At 39.7% G+C, this 15,938-nt stretch overlaps 2 protein-coding genes across 5 annotated transcripts; both read left to right on the top strand.

The window, feature by feature from the left end:
* Positions 1-2,004: 2,004 nt before the first annotated feature.
* slc35e4 (solute carrier family 35 member E4) lies at positions 2,005-10,340 on the top strand. Of its 4 annotated transcripts, none has more exons than XM_059358227.1 (3): positions 2,005-2,160; positions 3,862-4,472; positions 6,290-10,340. In XM_059358227.1, the coding sequence occupies exons 2-3, from the start codon at positions 3,881-3,883 to the stop codon at positions 6,820-6,822; spliced, it is 1,125 nt and encodes a 374-aa protein (XP_059214210.1). In that variant the 5' UTR covers positions 2,005-2,160; positions 3,862-3,880; the 3' UTR covers positions 6,823-10,340. The 4 variants fall into 4 exon arrangements, with proteins under 4 accessions (XP_059214210.1, XP_059214212.1, XP_059214211.1 ...); XM_059358229.1 differs by lacking the exon at positions 2,005-2,160 and adding an exon at positions 3,629-3,646; XM_059358228.1 differs by lacking the exon at positions 2,005-2,160 and adding an exon at positions 3,755-3,769.
* Positions 10,341-12,117: 1,777 nt separating this feature from the next.
* On the top strand, positions 12,118-15,588 carry smtna (smoothelin a). The gene is made up of 8 exons (XM_059358630.1): positions 12,118-12,254; positions 12,791-12,898; positions 13,156-13,231; positions 13,338-13,466; positions 13,563-13,596; positions 14,518-14,635; positions 14,752-14,903; positions 15,048-15,588. Exons 2-8 carry the CDS (start codon positions 12,815-12,817, stop codon positions 15,193-15,195), a joined length of 741 nt encoding a protein of 246 aa, XP_059214613.1. The 5' UTR covers positions 12,118-12,254; positions 12,791-12,814; the 3' UTR covers positions 15,196-15,588.
* The last annotated feature ends 350 nt before the right edge of the window (positions 15,589-15,938 follow it).

The following is a 15,938-nucleotide window of genomic DNA, read 5'->3' as shown; positions in this document are numbered from 1 at the left end:
TGTTGCCGTCTCCCTTGCTGCAGTACCACTCTCCGCCTGAACTGTTAGTGATATGCCGCAGGGGCGCTGTTCTACCAAAACACAAATATCAGTAAAACAAAACAGTGGGGAAAAAATATAAAAATCAAAATCATATGCTTAATATGATTAATGATGAGCTCTGTTTTATGGGACGGGCGTGTATGCATTGGCAGCAGGATTAAGAAAACAGCGCCGAAAGCTGTTTTCTTAATCCTGCTTGGCAGGATCCTGCTGGCAAGTGCCATCCCGTTCCCTTATCTTTGAGAAAAAGGCAGACATCTTAATAGCTGATATCTCAAACACTCAGCAACTTACACCAAAACACTCTAAACGGATATAGTACTACAGGTAAAAGAAAATATATGTACTTTAGAGGTTAACTGTCACCATAACCAGGGCCAGATTAACACTCTGCTGTACCCTGGGCAACAATATTCAGGGGCCCCATCATCACGACCCCAGAATCACCATAATCTGGCAAAATATAGAATAAATTACAGTAATATACAGTTAATAGACTCAATACATCAATAAATAACTGTCATCAAGTGCATTGTCATGTACAGATGTGCAAACACTCATAGAACTACAAATGCACCACCATGTCCAAACAAAACACGTCAGCATCAGTATAATCTGGCAAAACTGACCCACTACATAGATAATAATAATAATAATAATACATTTTATTTGGAAGGCGCCTTTCTTGGCACTCAAGGACACCGTACAAAAAGATAGAGAAAGATAGGGAAGGAAGTGCCTTCAATTTTCACAAAAAAATAAGCAAGCAACCACTTTCAAAGCATCCAATATTTATTATACACCTATTCCCAGAAGCACAAATGTATTGAATTGATAGAGCCATCACAGAGGAAGACAAGACACAAACAAAAATCAAGAATCTAGAATCAAGTAGCATTTTGGTCCTCAGCTCATTTTAAACAGAAATCAACTCAAAATTAATTGTTGGGCGACGGCTCTGATGGACAGTTTAACATATAAGCGAGAGATAACCAGATATTCTGCTTGTGCCCACACTGCCCTGGGTGTCGGGGGCCCCTGGGCAGTTGCCCATATGGTACATCCGGCCTTGACCATAACCCATGCTGTTGCTTGATGCTCTATGACTTCGTACATCGTGGACATATATCGTCACACTGTTAAAATAATCGCCTAAGTCATTTTTTGTCAAAATTTTTGTTTCTTGGGGTTTTTTTTAGCCTAAATCATCTCCTCATGACACCGGCCACCTATGGTAAAATCGCCTACATCCTCAGTTGATCAGATCATGTGATTTTACCTTTAAGAGGATGGCCTATGTCAAGTATGTGATTTAAGCGAATTTATTATGCCTAAGTCAAAATAAAATGTGATTTAGGCAATTTTTTAAAAACATGCCTTTGTGACTTAAGCAAGATATGGTAACACTTTATTTTGAAGGTGTCTACATCCCATGTAGACACATTCCATGTGTCTACATGGGATGTGTCATGAACATTAATGACACTTTGAAGTAACATTAATGCTCATGATACTTGTCATGACATGTTTCTGACAGGCTCTTATGTAGACATCTTCAAAATAAAGTGTTACCATATCTTGCTTAAGTCACAAAGGCATGTTCAAAAAATTGCCTAAGTCATTTATTTCTCTTAAGTTACATAATTTACACACAGTGTTATTACTATGCCAATAGCCATCCTTTGTTACATCCTTTGAGTGAAATTATCAAATGTCATAAGTTACACTTTTAGTGAAGTTTTTTTGTGTTTCCTGCAAAACTTGAAAAAATGAGTTAGGCGATTATTTTAACAGGGTGATGATATGATGACAGCGATGCAATGTTTAATTCCCATTGGATGATTCATGATCATGTGAGGCTCCAGGCTCCAACACTTCCAAACCTGCACAGGAGAGGTTGCCTCAGCTTGCAACATGCATGCAGTGGATTGAGTAAAGCAGCTCATAACTTGAGTGTCATTGCCCTTTAAATAAACCATCCAATGACACTGCAGCGCGTCCGCTGCCTCGGCTTGTCTGATTTACAGTCTATGGTCTGACAGCAGCACGGAGACCGAGCCGACTGACGGAAATGTAGGGATGCTGCCAGCGCTGTCAAGGGACTAGTCGAAGAACAAGGTAAGACAATGAAGCTTATATTCTGAGAAGATGTCACTGACGAAAGTCGGGCTGTAGCTAAACAGAGAATACAAAAATATGAGCTAAGAGCGCGTCGAGTCAACGACCACGGTTGTTGTTTTGTAGCTAGCCGCTAGCTTAGCATGACAGCGGTGATACATTCAGCTGCGTGGTGTCCAGTGACAGCTCAGTCCGTAGTGGAGGTCAGCTTTGACTCTATGGAGTCTTTGGGCTATTTGTCCATTGTTGAATCCATTTCATCCTGCCTGTATGCACCACTTAAAAATGCTTAAATGCCATGTTGGTATTTTTTTCCCCAGCACAACCTCACCTATATGACCTAATAATAATTGATTTTTTATTCTGACTTACTGGATCAACATTTTGAACCAAAAGAAACAAAGAAAAACCGACATAAATGTGATCTTGTGATTGTGTGTGATCCTGTCATCCAACTCTGGTTTTTATTCTAGTGGGACTCTATTTTATTTGTGTCTTGTGTGATTAGGGTAACAATTTTGGTCATTTTGTGTATTTTTTTTAGTCATTTTGTGTCTTTTTAGTCCTTTAGTCCAACATAAAATGTGATTTTGAATCTTTTTTTTACTTTCAAAACACTATCATGCTCAATGAAGAATTTTAAATGTCGCAAATGTGAACAAAGGTTGCAAATATAAAATAAGAGGGTTACATCCAGTTCTATCATTTTATACAAAATATATTTGACCTTGTCTCCAGTTGTGTTTGGTATATCATCATGAAACTGAAACTGGCCTCATGGAGTTTACAGCCAGAATTGTAGAGGTAAATTTACAGTAGAGCTCCACGCTGCTTTGTTTTCTAGTCTGGATGTGATGAAGAAGTCATGCTTTGGAGCTTTTGGAGACTCCAGAGGGTTAACCCACCTTTTGTAAAGGAGCTTTTGTGTTCTAGTGATATCACTTATCGAGCCGCCCAGTTGTTTGACATAAAGTGACGTTAATTGAAAACCCCACCACAACATCAGGGATGTAACGTAGCGGTAACCACAGTCTCACTATCTAACATGTGCGGTGCAACGTTAACGAGAGATTTGTTTGTGAACAACACGTTGAGCTGTCAGGGTTTCCCTCTGCTCCAGTGCTCGGAAAGGGAATCACACGATCTCCTCTGGGAATGAAGTAAGATGCTATTTAAAGCCAGCATGGAGAAAAAACATAACTCATGTGGGCTGCTGCTGCTGCTGTCTCATATTTTCAAGATTTGGTTACATACAGTAGCAACCGAAGTGGCCCCATGATGTTTACGAAAGTGCTGAGGTTTTTGGTGCATCATAGTGAAGTCGTCACCGTCAGTCCATTGCTGCATGGCAGGATAATAACCAATCCCCGCAGTCCCCGTCGTGGAGAAGGCGCGTACTGTTTTCCAGCCCGCCCTGAAAGGCTCCCCTCATTCATCCCCCCTGCCTGTCTTCCAGGACCAGCATATGTCCTTTTGCCTGCGCGGGGTAAGTTACACAACCAGCGAGTCATGCAAAATAGAAACACGTGTCTGTAGGCGGCGCTGAAAAATACAGGTTTACTGAGCAACAACACCGCAGAGGAGGAGGAGAAAAGCAGCTGTGTCGCAGGTTATTTACGCGATTTATAGCCTCAAACTTGCCGGTTTGATCATGCATGTCAGTGGTAGATGAGAAGGACTCAACATGTGTTTTCCCTTTAGAGAGGACCATGATACGAACATGATCAACGCCGATGGCTTCTCAAAATGCGAGGCGACTCTGCAAGAGAGAGGCAGAAGGAGGCCACCCGCAGAGATGCTCCATCTGCTGTCAGCTGTTATTGTTTGGCTTGTGACGGGAACCACCATCTCCAGCCTCAACAAATGGATATTTGCCGTTTACAACTTCAGGTACCCTCTGCTGCTGTCAGCGCTGCACATGCTGACAGCCATAGTGGTGGACTATGGGCTGATCAAACTGCAGGTGATCCGCCAGAGAGGGATTGGAGAGCAGGACCTGACCTACAATGCAAAATGTAAGGTGTTCCTGTTGAGCCTGACATTTTGCGCCAGTATTGCTTTTGGGAACATTGGTCTGAACTATGTCCAGTTGTCATTTGCACAAATGATCTATACCACCACTCCACTCTTTACTTTGGCCATCTCTACACTGATCTTGGGAAAACAACATCACTTCCTCAAATACACAGCCATGATGCCCATCTGTCTGGGAGCCTCCTTCAGCATCATGGGAGAGGTCCAGTTTGATCAGACTGGCTGCTTCTTTGTGTTTGCAGCAACCATGTTTAGGGGCGTCAAGTCCATTCAGCAGAGTAAGTACCACTTTCACTTACTGTTGATGTTAACATTTTTGGTTTGTTGTCTTTTTTGTTGTTGCAATATAAAGTAGCTTTTGTATTAATTTTATCACTGGAATTTTCATTTCCTTCCACAGACATGAGATGTTATTATTGTGTTTCCCCCCCAGACACCACAGCCGTCTGTGGCCCTGGAACTTTTTAGTGATTCACTCCACACGCATATAACACACCCACATTTTAAAGTGGAAAGTCACAGTGGCATATTTTCTGGTTTCTTAGGGAACACAAGACAAACATCAGTCTATTAGTTAGGATGGGTAGGGTAAAGGCACACCCTGCAGCCACGTTGATGTGTTATCTGGCTGGTAACGTTAGTCTTTGATAGAAACGCAGAACTTTTTAAGAGTCATTCTCTGCTTAGCTGATACATTTAAGGAAGCTTTGAAAAAGTGTTTCTTATTTGCCACATATGTTACTGTTTTCAGACTAGACGTTACAAACTGCATTTCAAAAGCAATTCCTGGAAACAATGCTGATGAACAGATTAGTTAATAGTTTAAAATTTGTTGACTCATTGTTAGCAAATTGATAATTGCTGTTTTTGTGGTGTGGATTATCCTGACAAAACAAAGTAAACTATAGACTTTAGGGACAAAACAATCTTTTTGAGAATGAGTGTATGACTTTAGTTTATGTGAATTTCTCCTAGGAGAGACTAGTGCCTCCACTACAGTTATCCAATGTACTCATTTATCTAATGTTCTCTACTCTCAGTGAAGCATTTGTGGAAGGAATTCCTTTAAAGTTGGTTTCAGTATGCAGGGGATTAGGTTCTCTAACGTCATTAGACTCCACAACATTAGGATAGTTGTCAGAGGGGGAAAAAAGAACGTAATCAGTTTCTAAAAATACATGGAGGAATATATGGAGGGCCTGTTTTATATTGTTACATAACTCTAAAGCAGATAGGTTATGCTCAGAAGAATGTAATGCCGCATATTTTGTACCCAGAAGAACCAAGGGGCTGGGTACAGATTCAGGCTCGTGACTACAGGGTCATCAGATCAAATATTCCAGTATAGCGGCTCAATGACAAACTGTACAAGACCTGCATTTGGATCTGAATTTGTAAACAAGGTCCAACCGGTCAAAGTTGTCACACATTAATTTTATTTTTAATCATGACTAAACATTTGAGTCCATCCTGAGGTGCCAGACTCGCTGGACGATGTTGTGTCTCAAGTTTCAACTATTTTCATCCTCACTCTCACTTGTTGTTGTAACCGTTTCCCTTATAAGATCACTTTTCTCTGACACACTTTGTAAGTGCACATGTTTTTGTTCAAAGGGCCAGAGTCAAAGCATTTTCACAGGTTTGGCCTTGTATGTCAGTAAACACTATGAAGTGTTTAGAGGTTTTATAGATGTGTCCAAAGATCAAGTTCAAGTTTCCAAACGGGAGTTTTGCATAACTTCCTTGCATTGTCCTACTATCAGACTGCTTCAGAACTCTTTGGCAACTTTTGAATGAGTTGATAAGTTAAAAAAATCTAATCTGTCATTGCAATTTGATGAGAAAAACAGAGAAACTCTCTGTATTAGTATTGATAACATGCTTAGTAGGGGCAGTAGGCAAGTAATGCAGTCAGTGTATGTCCAAACACCTAAAACTGTTAACAGACAACCACCACAAGCACTGAATACACTTTGCAGTGCTCATGACGTTCTTTAAATGTCTCAAGTGAAAGCCTTGGTGTACACAACACTGTTATGTCAATAAACTCTATGTTGTGTTTGTAACCACTGCATATATTTCTCTATTTATTCAGGCATCTTACTTCAGGAGGAGAAGATCAACTCTGTGTTCCTGCTCTACCTGATGTCCATTCCTAGCTTCTGCATCTTGGCCGTGGCCGCTCTAGCCTTAGAAAACTGGGCTTTGCTGGAGTCTCCGCTGCATTACGACCGCCACCTGTGGGTCTTCATATTGCTCAGCTGCCTGGGCTCAGTCATGTACAACCTGGCCAGCTGCTGCGTCATCACGCTCACCTCTGCCGTCACTCTGCATATCCTCGGCAACCTGAGCGTGGTGGGAAACCTGCTGTTGTCTCAGCTGCTTTTCGGCAGCGAGTTGTCCACCCTCAGCTGCGCCGGCGCGGTGCTGACATTATCTGGCATGCTTATCTATCAGAACTCAGAGTTTATCGTCAGCTTCTTGGACGCACGCAGGGCCAAAGCTGAAAAGTCCGAACAGGTGGATTTCCACACTGCAAGTGGAGAGGACTCAGACAGAGCTAGTGCATCTGAACCAACATATCATCAGCAGAGAACGGACGGGAAACAGGAAGACAAGATAGACTGAACTGAAAGGATGAAGGAGAGAATAAAGATGAAGGAAAAACCCTGGCTGTAGTTTTTTTACCCTTTGTGTCTGCAAGTGGTTGAGAGCAGCAGACGGAGTGTGACCTTATAAGGCCAACATCACTGATGTGACTGACCTTTTATTATTTTCTTAACTTCTTCACTATGCCAGTTAATTTCTCCTCTGGTCACACAGAAGTGGAGTCTGCAGAGAGGAAAGGTTTACCTTTATTTTGTCTCAGTGATGGTTAAATTCTCTCCTTCATCTGTAAATCACTCTTACACAGCCTTATAGTGGCATATGCATGCATGAGCACACTAAACTGTTTGATACCTCATGAGGTATTCACACTGTCACTCATACTACTCCACTGTGAAAATGTTCTCATTGACAGAGGGCTCTAATCAATGTTCTGGGTGGCTGTCGTGGATATTGCAGGCTGCAGAGAGCACTCCACTTCAGATCTGAATGGGCACAATTTGTATAAAAAATCTATATTAATGGTACTGTTACCTGACATTCACCTGGCCCTGTCATGGTAAGGGCCTGCGTTTTTGGCAGCTTTTTTTTTTTTCTTAGTATGTGAAGCGGGAAGCTTGTCATATTAGGACATTAAATCTTTTATTTGGAGACAGAAGTTACAATGATGGACAAAGCCAACATTTTTGTGCAATGAGACGCCTCTTTTCCTCTACTGAAGCACATTTTTAATGAGAGGCCTGCGCTCTGTGTTTTGTCCTCCCTTATAAACCTCAGTGTGGCTTCCCACTTCAGGCCTAGATTTTGTTCTCAGGCAGTCTCTGTAGAATTAGTCCAATTATTTCCATCTTTTACAACAGCGCGCTCACTGCAGCTTTCCTCGATAATTAGGTTCACAAGTTCTCTAAGGAGTGTCACCCAACTTAAGATGTCTTTTCCCTGTGGAAAAGATGAGGAAATAGAAGCTTGAGATGTCCTTTAAGGTTACTTCTTAATTCCTAACCAATGTCATGTGTTAGGTTTAATTTTTCTCTTTCTGTGGCTGACATTTTTATTTTTAAGTTAGTTACCAGCACTTCCTGATAAACTGACCTCTGCTGGACAGTGTTATGCTATCTGTCAGTATTCAAAAAGCTTTTTATTGAAATGATTTTATTTTGCGACAAAACACATTTTATTCCCCATTTAATATTTATGTAGAAAGAAATATTTATTTTTTAATGGCCATAGTATTCACTGGCTTTGCAGTGCTTTAGATTTCGGTCCTCAAGTGTCTTGCACATGCATACAAGTAATATTAGATGAAATTCATCTCTCCTGTCTTTTTTTTTTTTCTCTTCAGAAAAATGTCAAATATACTAGGTTGCAGAAGACTGCATGCCACTGCTCTCACGAAAGAATCTTATATGATCCAGGATGTCTCTTACTGTGCACCCCCTCCAACATGTATGGTATGCCAAATATTTATTTTGAAAGTTTGTTTTGCTGACATCTTGTCCGAAATACAGATTCTGTCAGGAACCAGACATTTCTTAGGACAATTTTTTTCCCCCGTAGGATTGCAGAATCATGACCCGCTACCCTGCCTCTGATTGGCTAGTACTTGTTACCCTCGTTGGTTCGGGTTGGTTCGAGTTAGTCGGGTCATGCCTTTGCCATACTAGGAAAAAAATATCACGATTCCTTACGTACAGTTTGAGCTCTTAAAAGAAGTCAAACAACAAAGCCATACAAAGTTGTTGTTTTTTATGACACCCGCCACATATTTTTGCATATTTTGACTTTAGAATAACTACAGACAGAATTTTAAGCTGAAAGATTTAAATTGATATGTCACTGTTTGACCCATGCATCCCTTTAAAAAAAACAAAAAAACTCCCTCATTACCCTTGAGGATAAAAAAAAAGTCTGCTTCAAAAATTGTCATAAACTTTTATAGTGGCATTGTTGTTTTTTACTCTACTTAACCAACTTCAGTCTAGAGCATAACTACCAAATATTCATTCATATTCAGAAATGTAACTTTAAATCCAAGTTTGTTTACATTACGCCACTATTTTTGCAAAAAAAACAACAAACACTGAATTGTTTTCTATATACTAAATGCTAGGGTAAAAATATTCCCGCAGTCTGAGATATGGGAATGATTAACAACAACATTGATATTGATGCGTTGTATTTAACACAGTAGTGCTCCTTAATACAGGACATACATAATACAGTAGAAGCTTTGCACCATAGGGCAAGCATGAGAAAAAGCTTAAATCTGGTGGAAAATATTAAAAAGTACAATTTTGAAGCAGCACTCTAGATTAAAAATCTGATATAAAAGAATGCGCACTTTTTGCTGCAATGGTTGTAGGATGAATAGTTGTGATTTTAATTAGTTTTGATGGGGACATTTTTGTCCTAAAGGGTCTGATTGTCTTTATTGTGGCTACACCTTTTGTTATAGACTTATTGTAGGAGCTGAGGTTGAACGGCTAAAATTCCAGAAAACAATAACTTGCACACTTGCCAAAAGCTATGCCATATGCATTAACACAGCCACAATTTAAAATGTCAAAGCCAAACATGTTGCTAAGGATGCACAAGTGTTAATATTTACTGGGTGCCATTCATAAAATTGCATCCTCCAGAGCATCACCCAAGATGCTTTTCATTAATGCCCAGTTAGTCGAAAAATAATGGAAGAAAGCTGTAAAGCGCTTTTATTTTGCTGTTTGACGAATAACGCTGTTGGTTTAAAATTTCAAAATAACCTGTGTTGTCAGCGATTCTCAGTTACAGTTTTAAAGATTATGTATTCAGATCATTTCTCTGGTTTTATATTGAATACCTCAGCTGTTAAATAGGACTTGTTATGCCCTTGTGTTCATTGATTATTAACTATTAGATCAAGCAGTTTTTCAACAGCCACAATAAAACTGCAGCATGTGAATGATGGATTTTACTTTGTTCAGTAGATTACAGATGTCAACATATTTTAAAACACATTCTTGTGTTGTTCTTCGATGAGAACACCACTTTTCAGTTTTATAATCTCACTTAAACGATCACAGAGCTGTGAAAGTTTGGCAGGTTTGGCTGCTTTTTCTAGTGGCTATCATGTAAAGTAGATTATGAGCGCTGGGCAAAGAAACTGTTGCACTGACGAGGTATGAAGACGATGCCTTCAAAGCCTCCGGTTCCTGTGTACATACTGGTTTTAACTGTTTGCAAAGCTAGTTTGGTGTAAATAGTTATTTTATGATAATAATGTATTTTATAGTCATATATGGCTGGTTTAAACTAGACTGGTTTAAGAATGAAACATTTGCCTCATGCCTTATTTGGACATACTGTAGATAAGAACGGAGTGATTTGATTTCATTTTCAGTCATTTTGTCTAATTTTTTGGTTCATACTTTGAATGCCAATAGCAGCCGCAGATGCTTCTTTTTAGGGGCAAATACATGGCCGATTCATATACACATGATCTGCAACTGCTTGAATAAAAATAAATGGACTGGTACAATAAACGATTATGAACCACTTCATTACTGAGTCAGAGTTTCATTTATTAAATAACTCTCTCACTGTCATACCTTCTGCAAATTTTAATTAAATTCTGTATTGACTGTTAATGTCCCCCACTAGAGTAATTAAAGATTTTTAGATAGTATTAATTATTTGATCCTCTTGTAAAATATGTGACTTCTTAATACACATTTATGGTATTTTAGAGGCTATAAAGGCTATTTCACCTTTGCAATTTTTTGTTTACACACAAAACTATTCAATAACATTACAGATAAAGATGCCTCTGGGATGATAAATCTCATCAATTTGGCATTTTTGCTTCATTTAATGAAAAATTTAATCATTGCTGATACATTTACTGTCAATTCATTAACTGGTTGAACTACTGTGTCAGCAGTACATGCTTATCGAGAAACGGGAATATGCCTTATTTTCAGGTTTAAGTATTAAAAGCCCAGGTATAAAGGATAAGTTGAATGATGGTTGAATTCCATTTAAATGCTTCAGTCTCAGGGTCCTGGTGTTGTGTATGCTCGCTCACTGTAATGACTTAGGACACTTGATTGGAACTGAGCCATTGTTAATCCTATTAGTAAAACCTGTGCTTTTTCTTCTACAAGTCAAATGCTGCCTTTCAAATTGCACACTTTTTACTTTTTCTATGCACTGCAGCTGCACCTACCTAGAAGTTAGGAATTGGGCTTGTAACTGGAGGGTCACCAGTTCGAATCCCATTACTGACAGGTCAAGGACTGACATGCCCTTGAGCAAGGCACCCAACCTCCCCATACTGCTCCCCGGCTGCAGAAATGTGCTGCCCACTGCTCCTAAGCCTTGGTGTGTTCAGTGGTGTGTAAAGCATGGGTTGAATACAGAGGACAGATTCAGTGTTCGCTGGTTCAGTGCGTGTGCAAATCTTAATCTTACAAAGTACGTACTGCTGCATGCAGTGTGCATACAATTGATACATACTACTTCATCATAACATTGCACCTTGAACTCTAACCCTCTTGCTCTTATATATGGATTGTGGGTCAGAAAAGCATGCCAGCTCACATACTGCAAAATGCAACCTAATGCACAAGTACATTCGGGTATTTCTGGCATACTGCATTGACACACTATGTACTGGTACATACTAAAACAAATGTTGGCATGCTAAATAGTATCTATGTACAGGTATTGGAAGGCTGAGAAACAGGACTGTGAATCTGAATGTCAGAGTATCGTCATGCATTATGGGATTATTTACAAGCAGTTGTGAGTGTTCACCACTGGGTGGAGCAATTTGTCTTCTTTCTGATTCATTAGCTCATTCTCTAAATCTGCCTTGACCTTTTAAACATTAAACAATCAGTGCTTAAGTTGGATAATGTATTACATTTACTGTATTTTTTGTCAGTTTTCTGTGTCTGTATGTGTGTGCGTGCTCTGTCCCCTCTGCAGATTCCTCTACTTCTGTAAACAGTTAGCCTTTTGCCTGAATAAGGCAGTGCTCCTCATCCCCCCCCCCCCCCCCCCCCCCTGTTAACTCCTTGTTTTCCAGCCAAAACATTTTCCTGCATCATCTTCCAAAAAAAGTGGAACACACTGATAATTGTGATTTGAAAGAGAAAAAAAATTGAATTTGGCCCCAGAAAGTTTCACATGACATCATCTTGGATACAGTGACAAGAGGAGGAAAGACTGTGCTGAGGGTGACAGAGACTTTCCCCTCCTCCTCCTCCTCCTTCTTCTACCCATCTTGGGTGGTTCATGTAAGCAACCTCCACTCGCTCTCCAAACATACATCCTTATGAAGCTCTGCAGTGTGAGGTGTGATGTCAAGTCTGAGCTCTAACAGCTCTCCGCACAAGTCTGAAGGAGGAACGAGGAGAGGCTGAAAACTTCTAAGGAGCCCAAAGACACAAAGGTTTGCATCCTGAAAACAGGTCAGTGACACTGCATCTCAACAGCCACCAGTCACTATCATCAGTGTCTCCTTTTCACTCTTTTATTACTTAATTCTTCCCATCAGGCTTCACTGCGGCTCCTTTCCCCCTGTGTCTGAGTGCATAGTTTTACGCTGTTATCAGATTCTTTTAGCAATGGTCTCGTTCCACTACATTACTATATTTGTACGTGTTTTTGCCCCTTCTGTGCTGCACTCAGCCAGCTGCTGAGATACACTGAGGGGTACTTCAGTAATACAAACATTTCTTTGCAAGGCGGCTCAGTTTGTGTCTATTAAGACTCGCAAAAATGTTTATATTTGAATTTTTGCAACATGATTTAATGCTGTTTGTGATATCTGCACATTGTTTAGTGTAAATACTTAAAAGTATCTGGTAAATAATTCAAACATTTTCAATTCTATGTGAATGGTAAAAAATGTGATTATTTATGCCAAGCTGTGTGCTGTTCTGCTTCTCTTCATTATTCTCACAACACCACATGTGTTTATTCATATTTACTTTCTGTCTTTCAGTATTTTTGCACCATCTCTTTAGACATGGAGTCAAAAACTGATGGATCAGCATCAGTGACCAGCGGAGAACTGGCTGCTATTGAGGATGAAGAGGTTCTCAACAAGATGGTGAGCCAAGGATTTGTGATTTTCCCTTAGTTTGTGACTTTTACTATCATGCATGTATTACATGCAAACAAAAATTGTAAGAGCAGGGATGGAGTTGCCTTTGTGAAAAGAGAAAAACAATGTAATTCCTACGGATGTTACGGATGTTAAATGTTTAATTCAAAATCAGTCTTTTGTATTTGCTGTGCTAGAGATTTTCTTCCATTACTCTGACACTCAGACTTTAACCAGTAATTAACCAGCAGTTGTTCTTTTAGCTGGATAATGCAACAGATTTTGAAGAGAGACGCATGATACGTGCTGCACTGAGGGACCTGCTCAAGAAAAAGAGAGGTGACATTTGATATTACTCCCATCGTACAAGTTACCATAATAATGTCTCCGTTATTTCTTTTATGCATTGCTTGCTTTCTAAATTCTCCACCATCTCTCTCATCAGATAAACGGGAGCAGGATCGAGGGTCGAGGCAGCAGGATTTGAGACAGCAGGGCCTGAGCAAAGGAGGGACAACAGGCGGCGGTGTCAGCGTCGGCAGAGCCTCCATGAACCAGCAGCCACCCACAAACAGTACGTTTATAAAGATGCTGTCCAACACCCTGTGATTTTGCCATATTTATTTAAATGATGTCAGCCTGTTGATATTGATTTGCTGCATCTTGTTAGAATCATCAGACCAGCCTTCTCCATCAGCAGGCAGGTGAGTCTGTTGTGTGGTCAGTTTTGCATGTTTGTGTTCATTAACTATACAAAGCAGGATTCAAAATGATCAAATAATTTGCAACTTAATGAGATTTTTGTGAAAATAATGTTAGCCTTGCCTGTAAAACATTTTTTTTGAGATTTAGTAGCTACATCCATTTGGTGCCACAACTGAAGCCTGACAGCATCTGTTTCTTAGTTTGTACTCAGTGGTGGAAGAAGTATTCAGATCTCTTACTTAAGTAAAAGTACTGATATCATCCTACATAATTACTCCACTACAAGTAAAAGTCCTGCATTCAAAACTTACTTCAGTAAAAGTACAAAAGTATCAGCATTGAAATGTACTTAAAGTATAAAAAAGTAAAAGTACTCGTTATTCAGAATGGCCCCACTCAGATTGTTTTACATATTACAAATGTATTATTATTATTATTATTATTATTATTGATGCATTTATGTAAGTAGCATTTTACTGTTTGTATGTAGGGCTCATTTTTTACTGCTTAATACTCTGTCATGAGGTTTAGTTGATAAACCAGCTTAATCATTTTAAACTGATTGTATTTTTTCATGTTAAATCTCGACCTGAAAAGTAACTTAACCTGGCAGCTAAATGTAGTGGAGTAAAAAGTATAATATTTGCCCCTAAAATGCAGTGAAGTAGAAGTATGAAGTTTCATTTGTGGAAAAAAAAGTAAAGAACAAGTCGATGTACTTAGTTACATTCCACCTCTGGTTTCTAGTGGGAGCTTAGTTGCTGCACAGCAAATTCTTCTTCTTGTATTTTTAGTAATCCACCCAAAAAAAGAACAGAAAAAACAAATACATTTCTTATGCAAAGAATGTTTCCAAGCTAATAGATGAGTTACTTTCTGCATGAGGTGTGCATCTCCTTGTCTTTGTTTCTTCTCCTCAGCAAGACCAGTCCTGCTGTGACCTCAGCCCAGAAATGTCCTCCTGCTGCAGCACCTAACGTTAAAAATGTCAAACAGATGCTTCTGGACTGGTGCAGGGCCAAAACAGAGCCATATGAGGTAAACATGCCCTCACTTTCTGTGTCTGTGAATTATTGCCCAGTGGCGCTATACATAGCTCTGCCCCTTATGTCTCATTCTCTACTACTTTTTTTCTCCCCTCTGGTTTAACACAGGGGGTGGACATCCAGAACTTCTCCTCAAGTTGGAAGGACGGCATAGCCTTCTGCGCCTTGGTGCACCGCTTCTACCCTGATGCATTCGAGTACTCCATCCTCAACCCTAACAAGCCCAGGGATAACTTCCAGCTGGCTTTCAGCACTGCAGAGTGAGCTGTCATTCCTTATATGAAGAAGCAGATACATCATGTCTGGAACAAACTCCAGCAGTGCACTGCAGATAAAAAAAAGAAGTGATTTCACAGTTTTGTGTCATAGTTAGTCAGTGACAATCTCTTTCTCTCTGTCTGCAGGAGGCTGGCTGGCTGCCCCCCTCTGCTGGACGCTGATGACTTAGTCAGGATGAGAGAGCCTGACTGGAAGTGTGTGTACACGTACATCCAGGAGTTCTACCGTTGCCTGGTGGAGAAAGGCCTGGTCAAAACAAAAAAGCGACCGTAGACTCTGGCAGCTTTCAGGATCAGCTTCGGTTTTTAAATTTTTACAATTAATACACACATAACCGTAAAAAAGATACTATTATGCACCTTTTTCAACTGAATATTTACATTTTGTTTGTGATCTTAGAGTTGGTCTTAATTATTTAGAGTGTCTGGCTGATGCATTAAGTAAATGTAAAAGAACAGTGCCTATAATGTGTGTTTGTATTGGTTTTGTGTATTAGCAGAGACTTATGGGTGTCTCAGTGCTCACAGTGGACAGCTGGCGCTTAGGATCAGTACATTCCTCTGAGATTACACATCTGCATTAATCCCAGTCAGAGCCATAGAGAATCTGGGAACACATTTTATCATGATGCTGTTGAGTGCCTGAGGGTGTGAGTATTACAGACACTTTTAATAAATATCCATTCCATTATACATGCTGTTGTTCTCGGACTATAACTGATGTTTGAACTAAATGGTACTTTGTTTTGTTTGCCTGATAAAATATGCATCAACATCTCATGTTTTATTTAAACCTTTTTGGCTAGGACTTTGTTATAAGTGGTCTGTGTTTGGACTGGGATTGAAACCTCACATTAGAGACACGGTGCATTTACTGGCAGGAAGGGTAAATTTGAAATTATAGCATCTAGTATTTTGTTAGTTGTGCTTTATCATCTGCCTTTTGTGAAGATCTTGACTTTATGGAGGTGCGATACTAACAACTGGAATACTTCTTTAATACTCAGGATTCCATAA

The sequence above is a fragment of the Centropristis striata genome, chromosome 19 (assembly GCF_030273125.1).
Source record: "Centropristis striata isolate RG_2023a ecotype Rhode Island chromosome 19, C.striata_1.0, whole genome shotgun sequence".
In the NCBI taxonomy this organism is placed as follows: domain Eukaryota; kingdom Metazoa; phylum Chordata; class Actinopteri; order Perciformes; family Serranidae; genus Centropristis; species Centropristis striata.
Note: the sequence above shows the minus strand (reverse complement) of the source record. Positions and strands in the feature narration are given on the sequence as shown.

Excerpts from the sequence above, each read along its gene's own strand:
- slc35e4 (XM_059358226.1), top strand. The coding sequence starts at position 3,845 with ATGTGTTTTCCCTTTAGAGAGGACCATGATACGAACATGATCAACGCC. Across the intron at positions 4,473-6,289 it reads CGTCAAGTCCATTCAGCAGA|GCATCTTACTTCAGGAGGAG; the intron begins GTAAGTACCACT and ends CTATTTATTCAG.
- smtna (XM_059358630.1), top strand. The coding sequence starts at position 12,815 with ATGGAGTCAAAAACTGATGGATCAGCATCAGTGACCAGCGGAGAACTG. Across the intron at positions 12,899-13,155 it reads AAGAGGTTCTCAACAAGATG|CTGGATAATGCAACAGATTT; the intron begins GTGAGCCAAGGA and ends TTGTTCTTTTAG. Across the intron at positions 13,467-13,562 it reads CCAGCAGCCACCCACAAACA|AATCATCAGACCAGCCTTCT; the intron begins GTACGTTTATAA and ends GCATCTTGTTAG.